The sequence below is a fragment of the Scleropages formosus genome, chromosome 13 (assembly GCF_900964775.1).
Source record: "Scleropages formosus chromosome 13, fSclFor1.1, whole genome shotgun sequence".
Classification (NCBI taxonomy): domain Eukaryota; kingdom Metazoa; phylum Chordata; class Actinopteri; order Osteoglossiformes; family Osteoglossidae; genus Scleropages; species Scleropages formosus.
The window spans coordinates 27,012,053-27,030,196 of record NC_041818.1 but is presented as its reverse complement, the minus strand read 5'-3'; the positions used below and the strand labels follow the sequence as shown (position 1 = coordinate 27,030,196).

The following is an 18,144-nucleotide window of genomic DNA, read 5'->3' as shown; positions in this document are numbered from 1 at the left end:
CTGCTGTAATGCCCTTGAGCAAGGTACTTACCCTAAACTGCTCCAGTAAGAATGACCATGTTGTATAAGTGGGTAAATCAGTGTAAGAAGCTCAGCGCAGTAGTTTTCTTTGGAGAAAAGTGTCAGAAAATGAATAAATGTGACAGGAAACATCCGGAAACCAGTGTGGCCGGTGTCTCAGAAGCTGGTGTTCTTCAGATGCTGTATGACAGCACCTCAGGAGAATCCAACTGAACACTTTCTCTTCTCGCAAAGCCACATTTGATGGTTCAAGATGTTTAAGAGGCGACAGCCATTCTTATTTGTAGTCATGTGGTCAAGGCCCCTGATCAGAGTGAAGGTCACTAATTAAGTCCTGTTCCGGCTTCTCCAGGGAAAACCACGGTGCATCGTCTCTGTCGCGCGTTTAACGTGGAGAATAACGTGTGTAAGGCAGGAGACGGGGCACACAGGTCCCTTTTTCCATCCATTACCTCAGTGGCCCCCCTTCCTTTTTCATATCCGCACCCACCAATAGTCCTGACCCTGAACCTGACCGCAAACCAACATCCACCAATCTGTACGATACCGGTGTACGATACCGGTTGCACAGGCCGAGCTCCATGGCTCTCGGTTCAAGTGGTCCAGATCCAGCGAGACCTGTACGACCCCTTGCCCGGGCAGTCCGACCACAGCCGAGGCTCGCTGTCAAATGCCGTGGTGCTCCGTGGTTCCCTCCATCCTCCGGCAGGACGTTGCATCCCGCATCCTGGTCCTCGCCCAGCCCCCCCCGCGGCCCTCCTACCACTTGTGCTGCACGTGCACGGACCTGCGCTTCTCGTCCCGCGTCGGGACCACCGCCTCCTCGCTCTGGCTCACCCGGCAGTCCCTGATGTCCTCCATCTCCACCATGTCGTCCCTCCCCTCCTCGCTGCGCGCCCCCTCATCCAGCAGCTCCCCCCCGTGTCCCACCAAGACTTCCCCTGTCCTCTCTGGACCCGCCCTGGAGCCCCGAATGTCCCCCACGTTGGGCGACGCCTTGTCTGGACTCATCTCGGGGTCCGTTGGAATGTCCGTGTCGTCCTCCTGATTGCTGGGACTCTCGGCCTGCTGGGACACGGCACCACAGACGGGACCGTCCTCCGCCGTCGCCCGGCCCACCCTAACCCCCGCCGGGTCGCTGCTCCTCCGCGGGGGCGTCTGCTGCAACTCAGACAAGGGAATGATCCCATTGGACACACTGGACACTTCTGGACTAACGTCCTTGAACATGTTCTGCAGGTTGTAGGTCTCCTTGGGACCCTCCTGTCCTCCAGTGTCGGTGTCCCTGCACTCGAGCAGCTCGCCGGACGCAGCCATGGGCATGTTAGGCGACTCCTGGATGCTGTTCTTCTTCTCGATGTGTGTCACTCGGAACCTGCAGATTGGTCCAATAGGGAAGGTGGGTCTTAGAACACTTAGCCTCCTTATTTTTATTTTTTTAGCCAATTTATTTGTCTAATCATCTTTATTATTATTATTATTATTATCATTATTATTTACTTTCATGTCTATCTACTTGCTTTTTGTTAGTTTATGCATGTCGAGGGTTGCTGGCAGGATTAGGGGTTCATCTCTACACTGTATATGTCCCCCTTCCACTTACTGTGTTTTACCCCTTTACGCCTTGTAAAGGGACCAAATACATAAGAACAAAGGGAAGAAGGTTCCAGAGCAAATACACTCATACTACATAAAGTCCAGAAGAACTTACTGCTAAACCACATTTTCCACTGCGCTGTTGCAATAATCATACTGTTTACCGTGGTGGTTTACCATAGGACTCACCTGCCCACAGAGAATACGGTCTGCTCCCCGGGTCGAGCTTTGAACCGCACCACCCGGCTCCGGCGCCGTGCCTTCTTGGACCGGCTCTGCACGCACAGGTGGCAGGTGTTGCGGTCGATGCCAGAGTGGACCGTGTGGTGGTGGGGGGGGATTCCCCCGACGCTCTCCTTACGGACCAGCCTGAGGGGGGGGGGCAGTCACAAACGCTGAAGGAGGCCAATCGGTTCCATCCCGAAGAGACCAGCAGGTCCCAGATAGGGGTTCCCCCACCTCACGGGCCCACTGGGTTCTGGGAAGTCACCCCGACTGGGGTGGGGGGAGGCAGTGCTGATGTGGACATTAATTCACTGGATCAGGTGTGAAAAGAGCCCGACTGCAGTACTGGGGCAGGGAATATATTTCAGCTTCTAGGTACATTTATTAGTCACAGCAGCAGAACACATGGAGTACGATTTACACCCAGAACGGCGTTACCGTAGCGGAACAGCGGCCTGCCGAGCAACTCGACTTGGGCACCTCGGTGGAAATAATATGATATAATATGACAGTAATATAATATACTGATAATGGTATCATTGACATAATGGGCATAAAAACCTGTGAAATGGAGCCAAAGGCTTAGAGGAGGGTCACCGTGGTGTTTTTAGTGGTCAGTTCTTTGAAGTTTAAGAAGTTTTTCCAGCGTTGTGGTGCAGTTATTGTTCGATGAGGAACCGATGAATTTCTTGTGGTTTTAACCCTTTCTTTGCTCAGCTGTAACATTGCAATGTTGAGTTTAGCGGAGCTTTTTACACTGTTTTCTGTCATATTGCTCTACACACACACACACACACACACACACACACACACACACACACACACGGAGCCTTTATCAGCAGACCCCTCCATGCCTGAACCCTCCTCATTAATTCCATGATCCCGGGTCCAAATCCCTCTTGCTGGAACCATGGGGTTGTATTATAGCAGCGCACCAATGAGGCCCATTTCATGTGGGCTCTGAACCAACGAGGAACGACCGCTGCCGAAGGACTTCTCGAACCCTGGAACAACGCCGACCAGATTAACGGCGATGCGTGAAAGTCATTCTTTTCGGTTTTGAAGCAGCTTAACGGCTCCACGAGCGGCGCGTAAGGCGCTCGAGCGCAGCGTCTCGCATATCGCACGTAAGCAGACCGTCAGCGGTCACCCTGCCAGGTTGCTTACGGTCATTACGCTGGTTATGTACCTGCAGGGAGGGGCCCGTGCCACTGGGCAGCACACACACTCCTGCAACTGGACGGCGAAGCAGCTACAACTTATGTGTTTCAATTGAAAGGCCTGGATTGGAAGACCACCGTCAAGGTACTTACCCTGAATTACTCCAGTAAATTTACCCTGCTGTATAGATGGGTAAGTGGCGCTTAGTGTACAAGCTTCACATTGTAAGTCACCTTGGATAAAGCTGTCAGATAATCTAAATAAATAATAATAATCGGTAATAAGAGGTGCAGTGTACCTACCTGGGGTCAACGTGTTCACATGTGTTCTGGGTCCCCAGCATTTCTTTGAAGGCTTCTATGTTTGCTGGATAAAATAATAATAGGAAAGAAGCTGAAAAATTGCATTCGCTCCTGGTTTATGAGAGAATCAAACATAAGAGCTGAGCTGTAGGATAAAACAGCAGATCATCGCAGTGACTCCACAAAAGCAAACCAAAAACCATATCAAAAATTTCTGCAGCACAACGTTAAAAATGTGCTTTTGCCCCCAGAGTTGTAATCACAGGTGGATGGGAATAAAGTATATGAATTATGGTAATGATGATTGTTAATAAGCGGGGCATGGTGGTGCAGCGGGCTTGGCTGGGTCCCGCTCTCTGGTGGGTCTAGGATTCAAGTCCTGCTTGGGCACCTGGATCACACACACACACACACACAGAGGGACCTTCACACCTAGGTCTCTCACACACACACACAGGCAGAGAGAGAGGGACCCGCTGGCTCCGTACCTTCGTTCTCGATGATGCACTTCAGTATCTGCTCCACTGTGTCCTGATTCTCTTCAGGTCCATCTTCTAAGGGATTCAAAAGGAGCGTGAATGAACCATCGGGCGTTTATTTGCACGCAATTCCATTTGCTGCTATTTTCGGAAGGCTGCCCATGAAGCGCCTCAGAGCTCCAAGGTAATTTTCTCAATGAAGGTCTACAGACTATGCGGAACTTCTGCTAAGGCCACTGAGATGCGCTCAGAGGAACATGCTGGGACTGGGATGCAGTTCATTGCTGCGATCTACTGCCTCGGAGCAGATAGCTTTGAGGACCGGGTTGGTCTCATCATCAGGGCACCTCCCCTATCATCGATGAGTCGACCATCTCCCTATGATTGGTGAGATGATCTATAAGATGAAGGACACTGAAACATCTGCCCGTCCCGGGTTTCTGAGCGCTACCCACCGTCATTGCTGGTCGCCACCTTGGCCTCGCCCTCCTCCTCATCGTCCAGCTCCCCGGTGCGACACCGGTAGCCCTTCTTCTTCAGCATGTGGCAGATGAGGAAGCCCAGGAGGCCGGTGAGGAAGAAGAAGAAGACCAGGAGGAAGATCATGTACTGGGGAGTGGATTCACCCACGGCCGTGGTCTCCTGGTCCGTCATGTCGTCCTCTCGCCGTCCTGGTCCTCGCGCTCGCTGGAGGGGAGACCTGGGCAGACGACAGCGCGGGGGAGCTGCGTCACAGCGCGTGTGAGAGAGAGAGAGACGGAGCAGCTCTGTTTCGCTGGAACTGCCGTCGATCATCTGAAGCGCCTCGATAGCAGCTGCCCGGGCTAGCACGTATCCGCGGCGCGCTAACCCTAACCCTTTATCTGGAGGTGCAGGCCCATCTGGGCGCACGCCCTCAGCTGGGGGGCTAGATAAACGTCCGATAGCGCACGCATGCCAGAAGTTTCTAGAAGCAGATCGCTGAGGATCGTAGCCAGGAGAGCAGCTGCAGAGTACAATAACCACGCCATACGTAATATATTATATATATATATATATATATACAGCCAGAAGGCCTCGGCTGATTACACGTCTCTCTTTATCAGCACGAGCCATGCGGTGCAGAATTCGAAAAGCTGTCGCTAAAAATAGAACAGCAGCGAGGAAAATTTTCGTAGTTACTTATTAAAGGTTAAATTCACCCACAGGGATAAAAAGGAGTTGTGAAGTCCAGCGGCTACATGCGCTGGGTACCGTGGTGCGGTATTGATGGCACGGGGGCCTGGTAAATTATTTATTGTGGTTATTTAAAACGCGAAACTTCGAGATACAGCTATCGGGCTGGAAAGTCGAGGAAATGAAGCAGAGTAAAGAGCGGAGTAAAGAGGACGTCTCGGTGCATCACGCAAATGGAAGCTCACGGTTGCCATGGCGTCAGTAAAAGGATATTTGACAGCAGGGTAATTTACATTTACGCTGAGATTAAACGCTCTCTTTCAAGTGAGACCGGCACGAGACAATCGAAAGTTATTATTTATGCATTTATCTTATTATTGTTATTATTCTCGTGTTGTTATTTACCCATTTATACAGCAGGATATAATGATTCATATCGGAGCCTTCCAAAATCTCTATACTTTTGTGTGAATATCACACTTGCAAAATAAACTCACAGCTTGTTTTTCCAAATCTCAGCTCATGATGTTATAAACTGCTGTTTAGCTTCCCGAGGAGCCACTTGCGTTTGTTTTTATTTTTTTCTTCTTTTTTTTTTTTTTTGCAAAAATGATCCGCTTCATCACATGGCCTTAGAATGCTGGACACATGGACGTGACCGATGCCCTCGTCTGTTTTCTTAGGGTGGGGTGGGGAGGGGGGACGGTCCCCCGTGGGTCAGTCTCTTTGCGGGACGTCTCCTTCAGAAAGAGCCGCACAACATCTCCTCCGTGGGAAACACGAAAACACACATGAGAAACAGTGTAGGAGGAGCGCGGTTAAGCAAACAGCGGTGGCTTTGCACCCACTGGTGCCCTCTCAGGGACAGCTGGTACCCCAGTGGTCAGGACTGCTGCTTTTGGATGCCAAGGTCAAGGGTTCGAATTCCACCCTTGGCTATAGCGCCCTTGAGCAAGGTTCTTACCCTAAATTACTCCAGTAAAATTACCCAACTGTATAAATGAGTAAGCAGCTCCACATTAAAGGCTGATCTGGAAAAAAGTGTCAGGTAAATGTCTGTCGTTGTACCCCTGTGGACCTGGGGAATGATGGAGCCCTTTGTCTTGGGGACATGCAGCATGCGCAGGGCCGAGCGAACGCCACCTTTGTTCAGAAGGACCTTTTGGTGCTTTTAGACACACGTAATCAATCAATCAATCAATCAATCAATCAATCAATCATTTCTACTGAGTATAATGAAGATGGAACTTTGTGGAACAATTTGACGTCTTTCCAAAACAGCGCGACGGGACAGTAAAGCAGTGAGATGGTCGCAGAGATCACAGAGGTCGGCGCAGGATCTGTGACATGACTCAGCATGGTAACGGCAGTGATCCTGTCCTCCGGGGACAGATGGGCTTTCGCTGTCACGTCTTTATTCGGTTATTGTTTATATGATATCTTTGTTTTAGGGCGGCAGAGCACGTAGCGCTGCTGTCTCACAGTGCCTGGGTGGTGCGAGAAGACATGGGTTCGATCCCCCCTCAGTCTGTGTGGAGTTTGCATGTTCTCTCCATCTCTGCGTGGGTTTCTGCCAGGTGCTCTGGTTTCCTCCCACACTCCAAAGACATGCTGGTCAGGTCCCCCATAGTGTGTGAGTGACAGAGAGAGTGTGTGTGTTCCACTGATGTATGGATGAGTGACCCAGTGTAAGTAGTGTATCTAGCAGCATAAGTCACCGTGGTGAATAAGGTGTGTGGGCTCATAACACTACATAGAGTTCGTTGGAAGTCACTTTGGAAAAAAGTGTCTGATAATAAATAAATGCAAACAGCAGGAGTGTGTGTCGTTTACATTGGGTTTCTGTCACCTGTCCTGTGAGGGTAACGCACAATGTGAACGGAAAGGGCACTTTGCCGGGGACAGGGTGGGTTGTCCCATACAGCAGTCACAGATTATTATACACACTCATTCATTTCAATGGTCACCACTTGAGAATTGGTCATTATTAATAAATTACTAATTGGTGCCCCTGACATTACAGTGAGTTCGCTGTCAAAAAGTCATCCATAATTCAGGAAAGGATCAACACCTCCTCAGCTGTTTCGGGTTTTACAAGCTCCAGGCCTATTTTAGAGGCGTGCAAGACATTTTAGGACTTTGTGCAAATGGAAAATGATTTAAACCGCATTCAACAGCTTTCGTGACAAAATGAACTGATTCCTTTACGTCGGAGACGACTGAGTTTTTATAATTGAGTAAAAAATTGTTTCTACAAATAGTGTCTTCACTATGAACAAACAGGATATGTGAATAAATATAATAAAAAGTGCATAATAAAAAAACAATAAAAAGGGTACATTGAACCAGACAGCATAGCGGTGTTATGACATACATGTTAATGTTCGCATAAACATTTTAAAAACTCTCCATGAGCTCCTGCGAGCATCTTGATGTCAGGAAAGATGCAGCGTGTCCTGGGCGATGCTGGGTGGCCTCTGCACCGATGATTTGCTGGCTGGCTGATCTCTCTCACACACACACACACACACACACACACACACACACACACACACACACACACACACGCGAATGAATTATGAACGCTGACATAGGCTGACCTTGGCTCGGCTGCTCCGTCCCCAATAGCTTCTCCTTACAGAGCAATTCTGTGCGTTTATGTAACAAATTCACACATTCTATTGCGCTTACTGTCAGAGCTGCTTTGGGCCAACCTGCACACATCTTCATATTTATATTCATAACCAATCTTGTCACATATTTAAATTTACAGGACAGTGTTATTTTTCCCTGTCACCGAGACACTTCCCTTAAACTGTAATTGTGCTGCTTTTTGGATGGATATTGTGTAGCACATACAGGTAACGTGGTGCTTAGTGCTGTGACCTTGCAACCAGAAGGTCATGTGTTCAAAACCCTGCTGTAGTACCTCTGATTCAAGTACTTCTCTGAAGTGATACAGTAAAAATGTCCCTGCTGTATAAATGGGTAAATCGTTCATCCATCCATCCAGCTCAGCAGCCGCTCGTTCTCGTCAGGGTCACGGTGAGCCGGGCCCTATCCCAGAATCATTGGGTGCATGGTGGAAGGGCGGGACACCAGTCACGGGTGAATTTGCATCATAACTTAGTGTACAAACCTCACACGATAAGTCAACTTGGATAGAAGTGAACCTTGCACCAGAAGGTCCTAGGTTTGAATCCCACCTCCTGCTAGGTTCTTACCCTATACTGCTCAAGTAAAAATCACCCAGCTGGGTGTAAATCAGCGCAAGGAGCTTTACTCTGTAATTTGCTTTGGAGAAGAAAAAAGCCTCAGTTACACATATCAGACCTTCGAAAGACGTCGCGCTGCAGAAAGGTGCCGGAATGTGGGGAACAAAGCGGCCGAGCGTTTCTTCACCACGGTGGTCCTTGTGGCTCCAGTTAATCATTTAAGCTGTCCTTCTAGCTGTTCTGCTGGGAATTTTCCACGTACTTGTCCTCTACATGGTAAGTTATACCGTTCTGTTTCCTGCTTGCACCAGCAGCAAGAACCGCAGGCCTCGCCGGTACCGCCAACGCAGTAAAAATAATGACACTTATTACCATTACTGTCATTAGGTGCAATGATGATTATTCTGTTTAAAAAATACCCTTTCCGCCTCCCTCTTTCTTGTGTCCCCACGATGCAGATGTAATATGCTGTGACATCAGCTGACACGTTTCTAAAGCGATTGACCCCAAGGGCGCTCTCTGAACGGCACGCGCGTGTCGCACACTGATTCTCCAGTGAAATAAAGGAAAAAATGAAATGCTGTCAGTGTCACAAAGAGAGTCCCTCGGGGGAGAATTATGAAAAAACAAAAAAAAAAAACAAAACACTGCATCTCTCAAGTAGACCGGGGCTCCCGACCCGTCCCCTGTCTCGGTGGGGCCGCCGGATCCCATGACACAGCTGCCCTTGTCAACCCGGAGGGACCTGTTTGCTGCATCACGGTCCACGGTCAAGCAATGCACGGTCGCTGCTGTCCATGACACCTCTGCCCTTGGCATCTACCCTGCAGCTGAAGCGAAGGCACCTGTATTTTGCACCACGGTCCATGGTCATACACAGAGTGTGGTCACTGCTGTATCCATGCACAACTGGACCATGCATGTAAGCAATGTGAAACGGCACTAAATATTGCAATACTAAAATTTGCACAAAATTGCACGGGGGGGGGGTCCCGATGGAATTAATTTGAACGCACATCATCATAAACAGCCGCATCACCAATTAATCATCAACAAATCGGCTGCAGCGCGTGCACAAAACCGTTAGGTCGCACCGCAACTCTCTTTTGTTTTTTGTGTCTTTTGTGTTTTTTTTTTTCCTGCGAAGGAGCCGCGGCTGTTGTGTTGGACGATACGTTGCTGTCACGGCTCTGTTTACTAATAAACACGGGAGGGGCGACGCGCGCTGCGGCACAAGCGAACATGATGCGGTTTCGCCCCCCCACACACACAGACACACACGTTACATACAGTACAGGATGGTACACCATGCGGGGTACATTCCCGTCCACTGAGTGACATCCATTCATTCCCACCCGCCGGGACTCCGGCTCCCCAGGCAGTAACGCAGAGACACAGAGACGGAGAGGCGATCATGGATGGATGGATGGATGGATGGAGCGCAGCTCGGACTCACCGGGACCGGGATGCCGCAGATGCGCGGTGCGGGATGCGGGGGGACCAGGGCTCCGAGTGGACTGCTGATGGCAGCGGGGAAGCTGTGGGGAGGGGAGGGGAGGGGAGGGGAGTGGGGGGGGGGGGGCAGCCCGATGCGCGAGCGCTAGACGACGGTGACGGGGGGGGGGAGGAGCAGGAGGAGGAGCGCTCACAGCCGCAGGTTAGTTATTTAAAGGGAAAACGGGGTTCGGCTCTTCTCACACTCACACTCACACTTACACACACACACACACACACACACACACATATATATATACACATTCATCTGTAGCAACGGTTCCGGTGCGAGGTGTGTCATCATTTACTTTCAAATCATGAACCGCAGCGAAATTGCCAGAACGATTTGCCCACTGACTCCTGATATTAAAGAACCGCCTGACGAAAAGCGCCAAAACGGAGTAAAACTCGAATCAAGGCTCGGGATGGAAACTCGCAGCGCTTCAAAGAGTGCTTAGAAATGTAGTATCTTAAAATGTGTCTTTTTTCAGTTACAATTCAAACAAGTTCGCACATGTATTATTATTATTATTATTATTATTATCATATAAAAGTACTGTACAATAACTCATGACAGAAAAGTCAAATTGAAACAACTGAATATGCTGACCTTCAAATCTAAAATATTTTAAATTTTGGGAACCCTATAACTCAGTGTGAGTAGCTGTAATGCTTGTCTGTTTCAGTATAACATATTTTCTCTTGGAATTTGACACCTACAAAACAAGCACCAGTTTGTTGGTCCTAAATTGGTACACTGGCCGTTTAACGCCCCCCCCCCCAACTATTTCGTTCAGCCGTTACGCACACGTTGGCGGTACGTCTTGTGACGTCAGACGCTTCACTACGTGTTTACAATGGCGGCGAACTGACTGAGGGAGAAAATCTTGGCTACACTTGAATTTAAATTTCTGGTTATTTTCTAGGGAAACTTTTTAAAGCAGTATTGACATTGTCGGAGGGCTGATATTGGCACTTGGGCTGCAATGACGAATAAAACGGCGTATTTTTACGACCCGGACGTGGGGAACTTTCATTATGGTGAGAGAGAGTGGGGTGGCCGGTTGTGCAGTCAGCCGGATGCTAACATGCTAATGCTACCTGTGAAGATACAACATTGATTCACCTTTAATATCGAACCCATTTTCCAAAACAGACTTTTTAAGTTGAAAACATAATATTTTCTTTTTAACGAGCTGCGTGCCTATGCTAAGGCTAGCACTTAAGTTAAACTAGATTACCTGTTGTCTGTCAGTACTGCCCATCATCAGCTCTGTGTCTGTTTACCGACTGAAAACTCGACATATTCAACAGTTATAAAGGTGAAACCTCCAATCCGCCATCTGTCAGAAGACAATATTTCTCCTAAGATTTTCCATTGGACTTTTACTGGGCCTAAATAATGTTGATAACTATTAATCCTCTTTTCTGCATCGCAGACAGATGCTTTACATTTATTTAGCAGACACTTTTCTCTAAAGGAACTTCCAGTGAACTCTATGTAGTGTTGTCAGCCCACACACCTTATTCACCACAGTGACTTACACTGCTAGATAGACTACTTACACTGAGTCACTCATCCATACATCAGTGGAATATACACACACTCTCACTCTCTCTGTCACTCACACACTATGGGTGAACCTGAACAGCATGGCTTTGGACTGTGGGAGGAAACCAGAGCACCCAGACACAGCAAAAACATGCAAGCTTCACACAGACTAAGTTGGGATCAAACCCACATCCTCTCGCGCCACCCAGGCGCTGTGAGATAGCAGCACTACTGACTAAACCACTGTGCTGCCCAGTGGTGCTTGTGAAAACTGGGGTTGTTACATTGTCATGTTTTTGTTTTGTGACCTGTTCTTGTTCCCTGATTTCCATTAGGTGCTGGACACCCCATGAAACCTCACCGGCTCTCTCTCACGCACAGCCTTGTTCTGCATTATGGGCTCTACAAGAAGATGATGGTATGGCCATTGTTGCTTTTTTGCTGTAATCATTATTCTTTATTTTGCTGGCACTTTTATCTAAGGCAGCTTAAATTAAATAATCAGCTTTACACTGTTTTATACAGCTTGGTAAAATTTACTGTATCGATTTTCTGAATTGATTCAAGTTAACTACCTTGATCAACCGGTGACCTTCAGATTGTATGGCGCTAACTCTAATCGCTATACCACATGCTGCACCATTACCTGTGCTAGTTCTAGTTAAATATTTTATAGGGTGTTTACATGCTATATTTGTGAAAGTATTTTGTATTCACACATTTATTACTTCTGCCTTTAATGTACTACTGCTTATAATCAACATATGTGAATAGTACATGACTGAATTATCATGAATTATCAGTTTCTGAGTGCATTTTCATTTCATACAGTCGCATGCTGTCAGCAATTCTAAAGAGCGGAGCCTTTTCTGTGCTTGATTTATCTGGGAAAGCCTCTTGGTGTAATTTTTTGTCAGAATGCTGGATTGCTAAATGTCGTTTCTCTGTGCATTTGATGGTGTCAGGTCTTCAAGCCCTACAAGGCGTCCCAGCACGACATGTGTCGCTTCCACTCGGAGGATTACATTGACTTCCTGCAGAAAGTCAGCCCCAACAATATGCAGGGCTTCACCAAGAGTCTGAACACCTTTAATGTGGGCGACGACTGGTAAGAATTGATGCTCTTTTTTATGCCCTAGAAATTCGTTTGATCCACATAAGGGGAGGAACTAACAATCAGAGCACTGCCTTGACTCTTGTTGATGACAGCACTCAGTTCAGGCTAATTTAGACTTAGACAGTTTTGTTGCAGTGCATAGTTTCATGCTGGCCAGTTATGACTCATGTTTTTTTTTATTTCCTCAGCTGGTTCTCTCTTTACCAGACCATTACGAAATAAAATCCTGTTTAAAAAATCAAAACCATCCGTCAGTTTTATGAATTTGCATGTAGGCTGGTTGTAATCGTCTGCCTAATGTATTAATGTGGTGGTTTTCTCGCAGTCCCGTGTTCCCAGGCCTCTTTGAGTTCTGTTCCAGATACACAGGAGCCTCACTGCAGGGAGCCACACAGTTAAATCATAAGGTAACCTTCTGATGTTACTCTGAAGTGACTTCCACTGTTAAGTTCACACACACTAAGCTTCTTATGATTACCGACCAATTCGTACAGCATGGTAATTTTAATCAGTTCAGGATAAGTACCTTGATTCCAGCTGAGGTCTTTTGAGTTCAAGGGGCAGCTCAAGTCACTATGCCACCTGCTGCCCTTCTAACCTGATGATTGGATTTTTCAGTATTCCCTACTTCAGAGGTTGATTTTTGTTCTTCTGATCTTTCAGCATTGCTGTTGTACAGCATAGACTATATGCTCTGGCTTAGACAATAACTGTCATTGTTAATAATTTTTTTACGGCTTAGGTGATGCTTTTATCCGAAGCAGCTTATTGTATTTGACAGCTAGAGCGGTTCAGGGACAGTACCTTGGCCAAGCCTGCTAAATCAGTAGCAGCAATCGGTTAACAACCATCAGGTTAGAAGTTCATGTCCTTAACTGCTGCGCTACGTTCTGCTCATGTGACAAAAATCACCTCTTAGGTTGAACTGGTTGCCTTGAGTGGTATTTGAGCCTTGAACATTGTATTGTACATTTGAAAACAGAGGACTTGTGCGTCCGCAGTGAATTTCTTTGGTGTCACATGTTGTTAAACAGTGGAAATAGTACTGTACTGTACTGTTAAACTGCATTGCGCTCTAAAATCTAATATCTACTTAACAGTCATACGAATTATCTTTATACTTTTAGTGAGCTTCAGTAGGCTGTATTGATTATTGTGTTTTTCTTAACAGATATGTGACATTGCCATCAACTGGGCTGGTGGTCTCCATCATGCCAAAAAATTTGAGGTACTCTTTCTTATATAGTCGCTTGACACACATCATTTTATCACTTTATATTGTTCATGATGCAGTTCAGCAGGTTTGTGTCACTAACCCTGCAGTCTTCTCAGTGCAGTTTCATTTTTCAAAAATGTCTATTTCCATAATTCTTGTCTACACAGGCTTCTGGATTTTGCTACGTGAACGACATTGTCATCAGCATACTGGAATTGTTAAAGTAAGGGTGAAAGACTTCTCTGTGGGATGAACCTCATCCATATTTGAAATGCTACTCCACTGAAAAAGCATTATTTCATATGTTTTGCTGTATCTGCAAATGAGTTGGTTTGCATTGATTCGTATCTTCAATAATAATAGCCCCATTAAACCCAAAGCTCACCCCCGAAGGATGGATTGAAACGCTCATGTTTCTGTTACTGGATCATTTTCAGAATTGTCTTTTTTGTTGAAGATTGTGTAGAGATCAGCACTACATGCTGTGGTATTTGTCCTCGGATGCCTGAACAAGCTAGGATTTTCTGATGAAAACAACCAAGAAAATAATGTTTACAAGTCCTGTAGACATTTACGTAATTATTATTTGAATGTGCCATTTTCTTTCAAGTCACAAGTATGTTGGCAAGGGGAGACTTTACCTGTAATGCATTCTTCAGCGTGTGCTTCTTTTTCTCGAAGAGCTTTTGCCTTGTTATGGCAGTTCTTTAGTCTGTTACTGTCTTGATGTCTCTAGCACTTTTTTAGCTCTTCTGCTTGCTTCTCAAAATTGAGGATGGCAGCTCTGTGTTTAGAAGGCCTTGGGGCCTCGCAGGCAGTGAGCCCAGCTGGAAATGGGACAGCAGTTGCAGAATTATTGACCAAACTGTCCATTCTGTTTCTATTCCACATATTTCTGCATGGCATCACAAATGATTGGACGGGTGCGTGTTTGTTTCATTTTTACGGGGACAGAGCCTCAGGTGGAAAAAAGGGACTGGTTGTTTTTTTTTTTATAGTTTGATTTTTGTCATTCTGTTGAAAGCTAATGGGTTCTGTCTGTTGTGAAAGGTGTGATTTTGACAGGCAGGTCTCTGATTGGCGCTGCTCTTTCCCCAGGTACCACCCCCGTGTGCTGTACATTGATATCGACATTCACCATGGCGACGGTGTGCAAGAGGCCTTCTACCTGACTGATCGAGTCATGACTGTATCCTTCCACAAGTACGGGAACTACTTTTTCCCAGGAACAGGTGAGGCAGTTCATACACACAAGCAATAGTCTTCCCTCCCCCAGCATCATATTTACAGTTCCCGAAGTAGCTACGTGCCATGTCAGTGTTTCTTGAGCATGGGATTGACCGTGTATCGATTTTCTGATCAGCCGGTGACCTTCAGATTGTATGGCGCTAATCCTGATGGTCCTCTTTCGTGTTCTCCAGGAGACATGTACGAGGTGGGGGCCGAGAGTGGCCGCTACTACTGCCTGAACGTGCCGCTACGTGACGGCATCGATGACCAGAGTAAGTGCACAGATCTGTAGACTCCATGCAAACTCCTCAGATCACCTTGATCTTCAGGGGTCAAGGCTGTGGGGTTGGAGGGGGGCGGTCAGCAAGGGCTGATGGGTCAGCTGGAGTTTTGAACATCTGAAAGAATTGCTGCATCTCCTCAAAACTGGTCACGAAAACAGGATGACATTTCTGTTACTGTGGCCGTTGTTTTCTGCAGATATTTGTGAACAGTGACTCTGCCAGTTTCGTCCCCTTTTTTCTTTTTGGCATATTGAGCATAGATGGACACCCCCCCCCCCCCCCCCCTTCTGTGTAAATTGAAAAATCAACTGAAGTGATGTATTTTGATCAGAACAGAGAATTAATTTATAAATCTTCTGATTCCATGTGTTAAAATTCAGCCTGTGTGAGGATGATCAAGGGTGATCTCTCAAGAAACGTCACTTTCATAGCCTATAAATATGTCACACGCTTACAGTGAACAAGGCATAGTTACCCTTCGGACACCGTAGTACAGTATCATAGCTCAATTTCTTTGAACACTTGCTGCCTCCAGAAGGAACTAATGACCTTTCAGAGCCATATTGAATAAGATTATCTGACTTAGCCATTTATTCAGATGACTACTTTTTACTGTAGCAATTTTAGAGTAAGGCCTTTGGGTACCGCAGCAGGAATGGGATGTAAACCTGGGTCCTCCAAGTGCGAGGTGACCACTCTAACCACTGTGCTGCCCAAATCTATAGGCTACAGGCAGCTGTTTCAGCCAGTGATCAAACAGGTGGTGGACTACTACCAGCCCACATGCATTGTACTACAGGTAAGGGGTTGAGGGGCCTGCTGGGGGTGCTTGTCCACTAGGTGGCGACGTCATGGTTGTGTTCTTTGTTCTCCTCCAGTGTGGAGCCGACTCATTGGGCTGCGATCGGCTGGGCTGCTTTAACCTCAGCATTAGGGGTCACGGGTTAGTATTAGCCTCATGTCCTCTTCATAAAATAATAATAATAATAATAATAATAATTAGAGCAGTGCCTAAGGTTCTCTTAGCTTTGCAAGATTGTGCTGCCCCCTGCTGGAGACGAAGGGAAAGATCAGCTTTACATGAGTGAAGCAATACTGTTAATCTGGAGCACAGGATCCCGTTTCCACAGTTTCCAAAAAGGCGATGATTTTTTAAGATTGTTCCTAACTGAAGCATTTTTTAGCCTGTTTAGCCCCACTTTGGGTGGGAGGGTTAATGATTTAAAAACGGAAAACAGAGCTGGATTTTGGCCCTGCACTGTTATTGAGTAACTGCAGATTATCACATAGCGGATAACGGCTCCGTTATGTCACACTCACGAGTCTCGTTCACTGCGAACAGGGAATGTGTGGAGTTCGTGAAGAGCTTCAAGATCCCCTTGCTGGTGCTGGGAGGGGGAGGATACACCGTCCGCAATGTGGCCCGCTGCTGGTGGGTTTCAGATGGACAACTGTGGTGTGTGTGTTAGTGTTATAAATAGTGCTCCATTATGATGAGAACATGTTGCAATGATAACAAAAGTCGTCAGTGACAGCACAGCTGGCTGTTAAAGGATTGAGCAGAATTTGCTGAAAGGGTGTTTTTGAAGGAGCTCATTGTTACTGAGCCCAGCCGGTGGAAGAGATCTCTTACTGCATGAGAGCTCAGAGCTCCACTTCACATGGGCAATTGTCTTCTGTTTCAGGACCTACGAGACGTCTCTCTTGGTGGAGGAGTCCATCAGTGACGAGCTGCCGTACAGCGGTGAGTGTGTGCGATCCATTAGTGGTGGATGCTGACGTTTCTGGGTCACTTTACAGCGTGTTCCTGCAGATGTAGCGCTGAAGGCTCCCCAGAGCTGTGCTGCAGTGTGTGTAGGAGGAGACGCCTGGTTCTTGGGTTGACTTGGACATTGTTGGACTTTATCTTCTTGTCTCCTCTCCCCTCCCCCAGAGTATTTTGAGTATTTCGCCCCAGACTTCACGTTACACCCAGATGTCAGCACCAGGATCGAGAACCAGAACTCCAGACAGGTGAGGAGAGGCTCTCGTTCCCCCCCGATTCACCTCCTCGCGATTAGAGCATATTTTGGAGAGTATTGTAACAGAAACCCGCACAAGTTGTCCCTCCCTTGTTCGACCGCAGTACCTCGAGCAGATCCGGCAGACCGTGTTTGAGAACCTGAAGATGCTGAACCACGCCCCTAGCGTGCAGATCCACGACGTGCCCTCTGACCTGCTCAACTACGAGCGCACAGATGAGGCGGACCCGGACGAGCGCGGCTCTGAGGACAACTATTCCAGGTGTGCCTCAGCGACTTGAGACTTCTGCACATTTTTCCAGGTGTTAAGTTGCTTTTAGTTGAAACATTCCTGTGTGCAGGCCAGAGGCAGTGAACGAGTTCTATGACGGCGACCATGACAACGACAAAGAGAGCGACGTAGAGATTTGACCAGTCCGGCGCCGGCAAGGGGATGGTTTCCAGTGGGCGTTGCCTTTGACCGCAGCTGAGTTTGGAGGACTGCAGCCTCCTCCAGTCAGAAGCAGGTCTGTTCTCCCGAGGTTGCGGAGGAATAAGGAAAGAAGGAAGCAAGCAGCACCTTCTGCCATCAGGACTTTGTTTTCACCGTCTGTCTTAGAGGGTTCTGCTTTTCTCGGTCGAGCACTTCCGTCAGGTGGGGGAGAGGAACATTGTTTAGTGAGGAGGGGCTTTGGTTCATCCCACATTTCCCTCAGTTACCAAGTTGTTGTTGGACCTTTTTCCAGCCCTTGACCCCACAAGCATCAAGTTACATTGTTTTGACCATGTCTGTGTGTTTTTTAATTGATCTGTTTTATATCAAATTAAAATGTATGAAACCAGAGAACAGTGATGATGCAGTAAGCATTTATAGCTTCAGCACTGAGTGCTATTTTCCAAACATCGCAGAAAATGATCTAGGACATGTCTCCCCTAAAGTTTCAGCACCTCTGCTCATTTTATGGGACATCTTGGCATGTGGCTCCCACTGCCATGACCCTGCTTTGGCCAAGCAATTACTGGTGTGGGCAAAACCCTCCCCTCCCACTGGTAATAAGATTCAGAACGCAAATCAAAGTAAGAACCTTTATTATATT

The 18,144-nt window shown here is 47.3% G+C and overlaps 2 protein-coding genes across 2 annotated transcripts; one reads left to right on the top strand and one right to left on the bottom strand.

The window, feature by feature from the left end:
* Positions 1 to 80: 80 nt before the first annotated feature.
* Positions 81 to 9,671, bottom strand: rell2 (RELT like 2). The gene is made up of 6 exons (XM_018733484.1): positions 9,611 to 9,671; positions 4,240 to 4,484; positions 3,794 to 3,859; positions 3,306 to 3,369; positions 1,807 to 1,986; positions 81 to 1,396 (listed from the first exon to the last, which is right to left on the bottom strand). The coding sequence occupies exons 2-6, from the start codon at positions 4,436 to 4,438 to the stop codon at positions 781 to 783; spliced, it is 1,125 nt and encodes a 374-aa protein (XP_018589000.1). The 5' UTR covers positions 4,439 to 4,484; positions 9,611 to 9,671; the 3' UTR covers positions 81 to 780.
* Positions 9,672 to 10,498: 827 nt separating this feature from the next.
* Positions 10,499 to 17,884, top strand: hdac3 (histone deacetylase 3). Its single transcript, XM_018733751.2, has 15 exons — positions 10,499 to 10,689; positions 11,536 to 11,618; positions 12,166 to 12,308; positions 12,643 to 12,724; positions 13,489 to 13,545; positions 13,701 to 13,756; positions 14,632 to 14,765; positions 14,955 to 15,035; positions 15,773 to 15,846; positions 15,926 to 15,990; positions 16,390 to 16,479; positions 16,733 to 16,791; positions 16,981 to 17,060; positions 17,173 to 17,330; positions 17,410 to 17,884. The coding sequence occupies exons 1-15, from the start codon at positions 10,635 to 10,637 to the stop codon at positions 17,477 to 17,479; spliced, it is 1,287 nt and encodes a 428-aa protein (XP_018589267.1). The 5' UTR covers positions 10,499 to 10,634; the 3' UTR covers positions 17,480 to 17,884.
* The last annotated feature ends 260 nt before the right edge of the window (positions 17,885 to 18,144 follow it).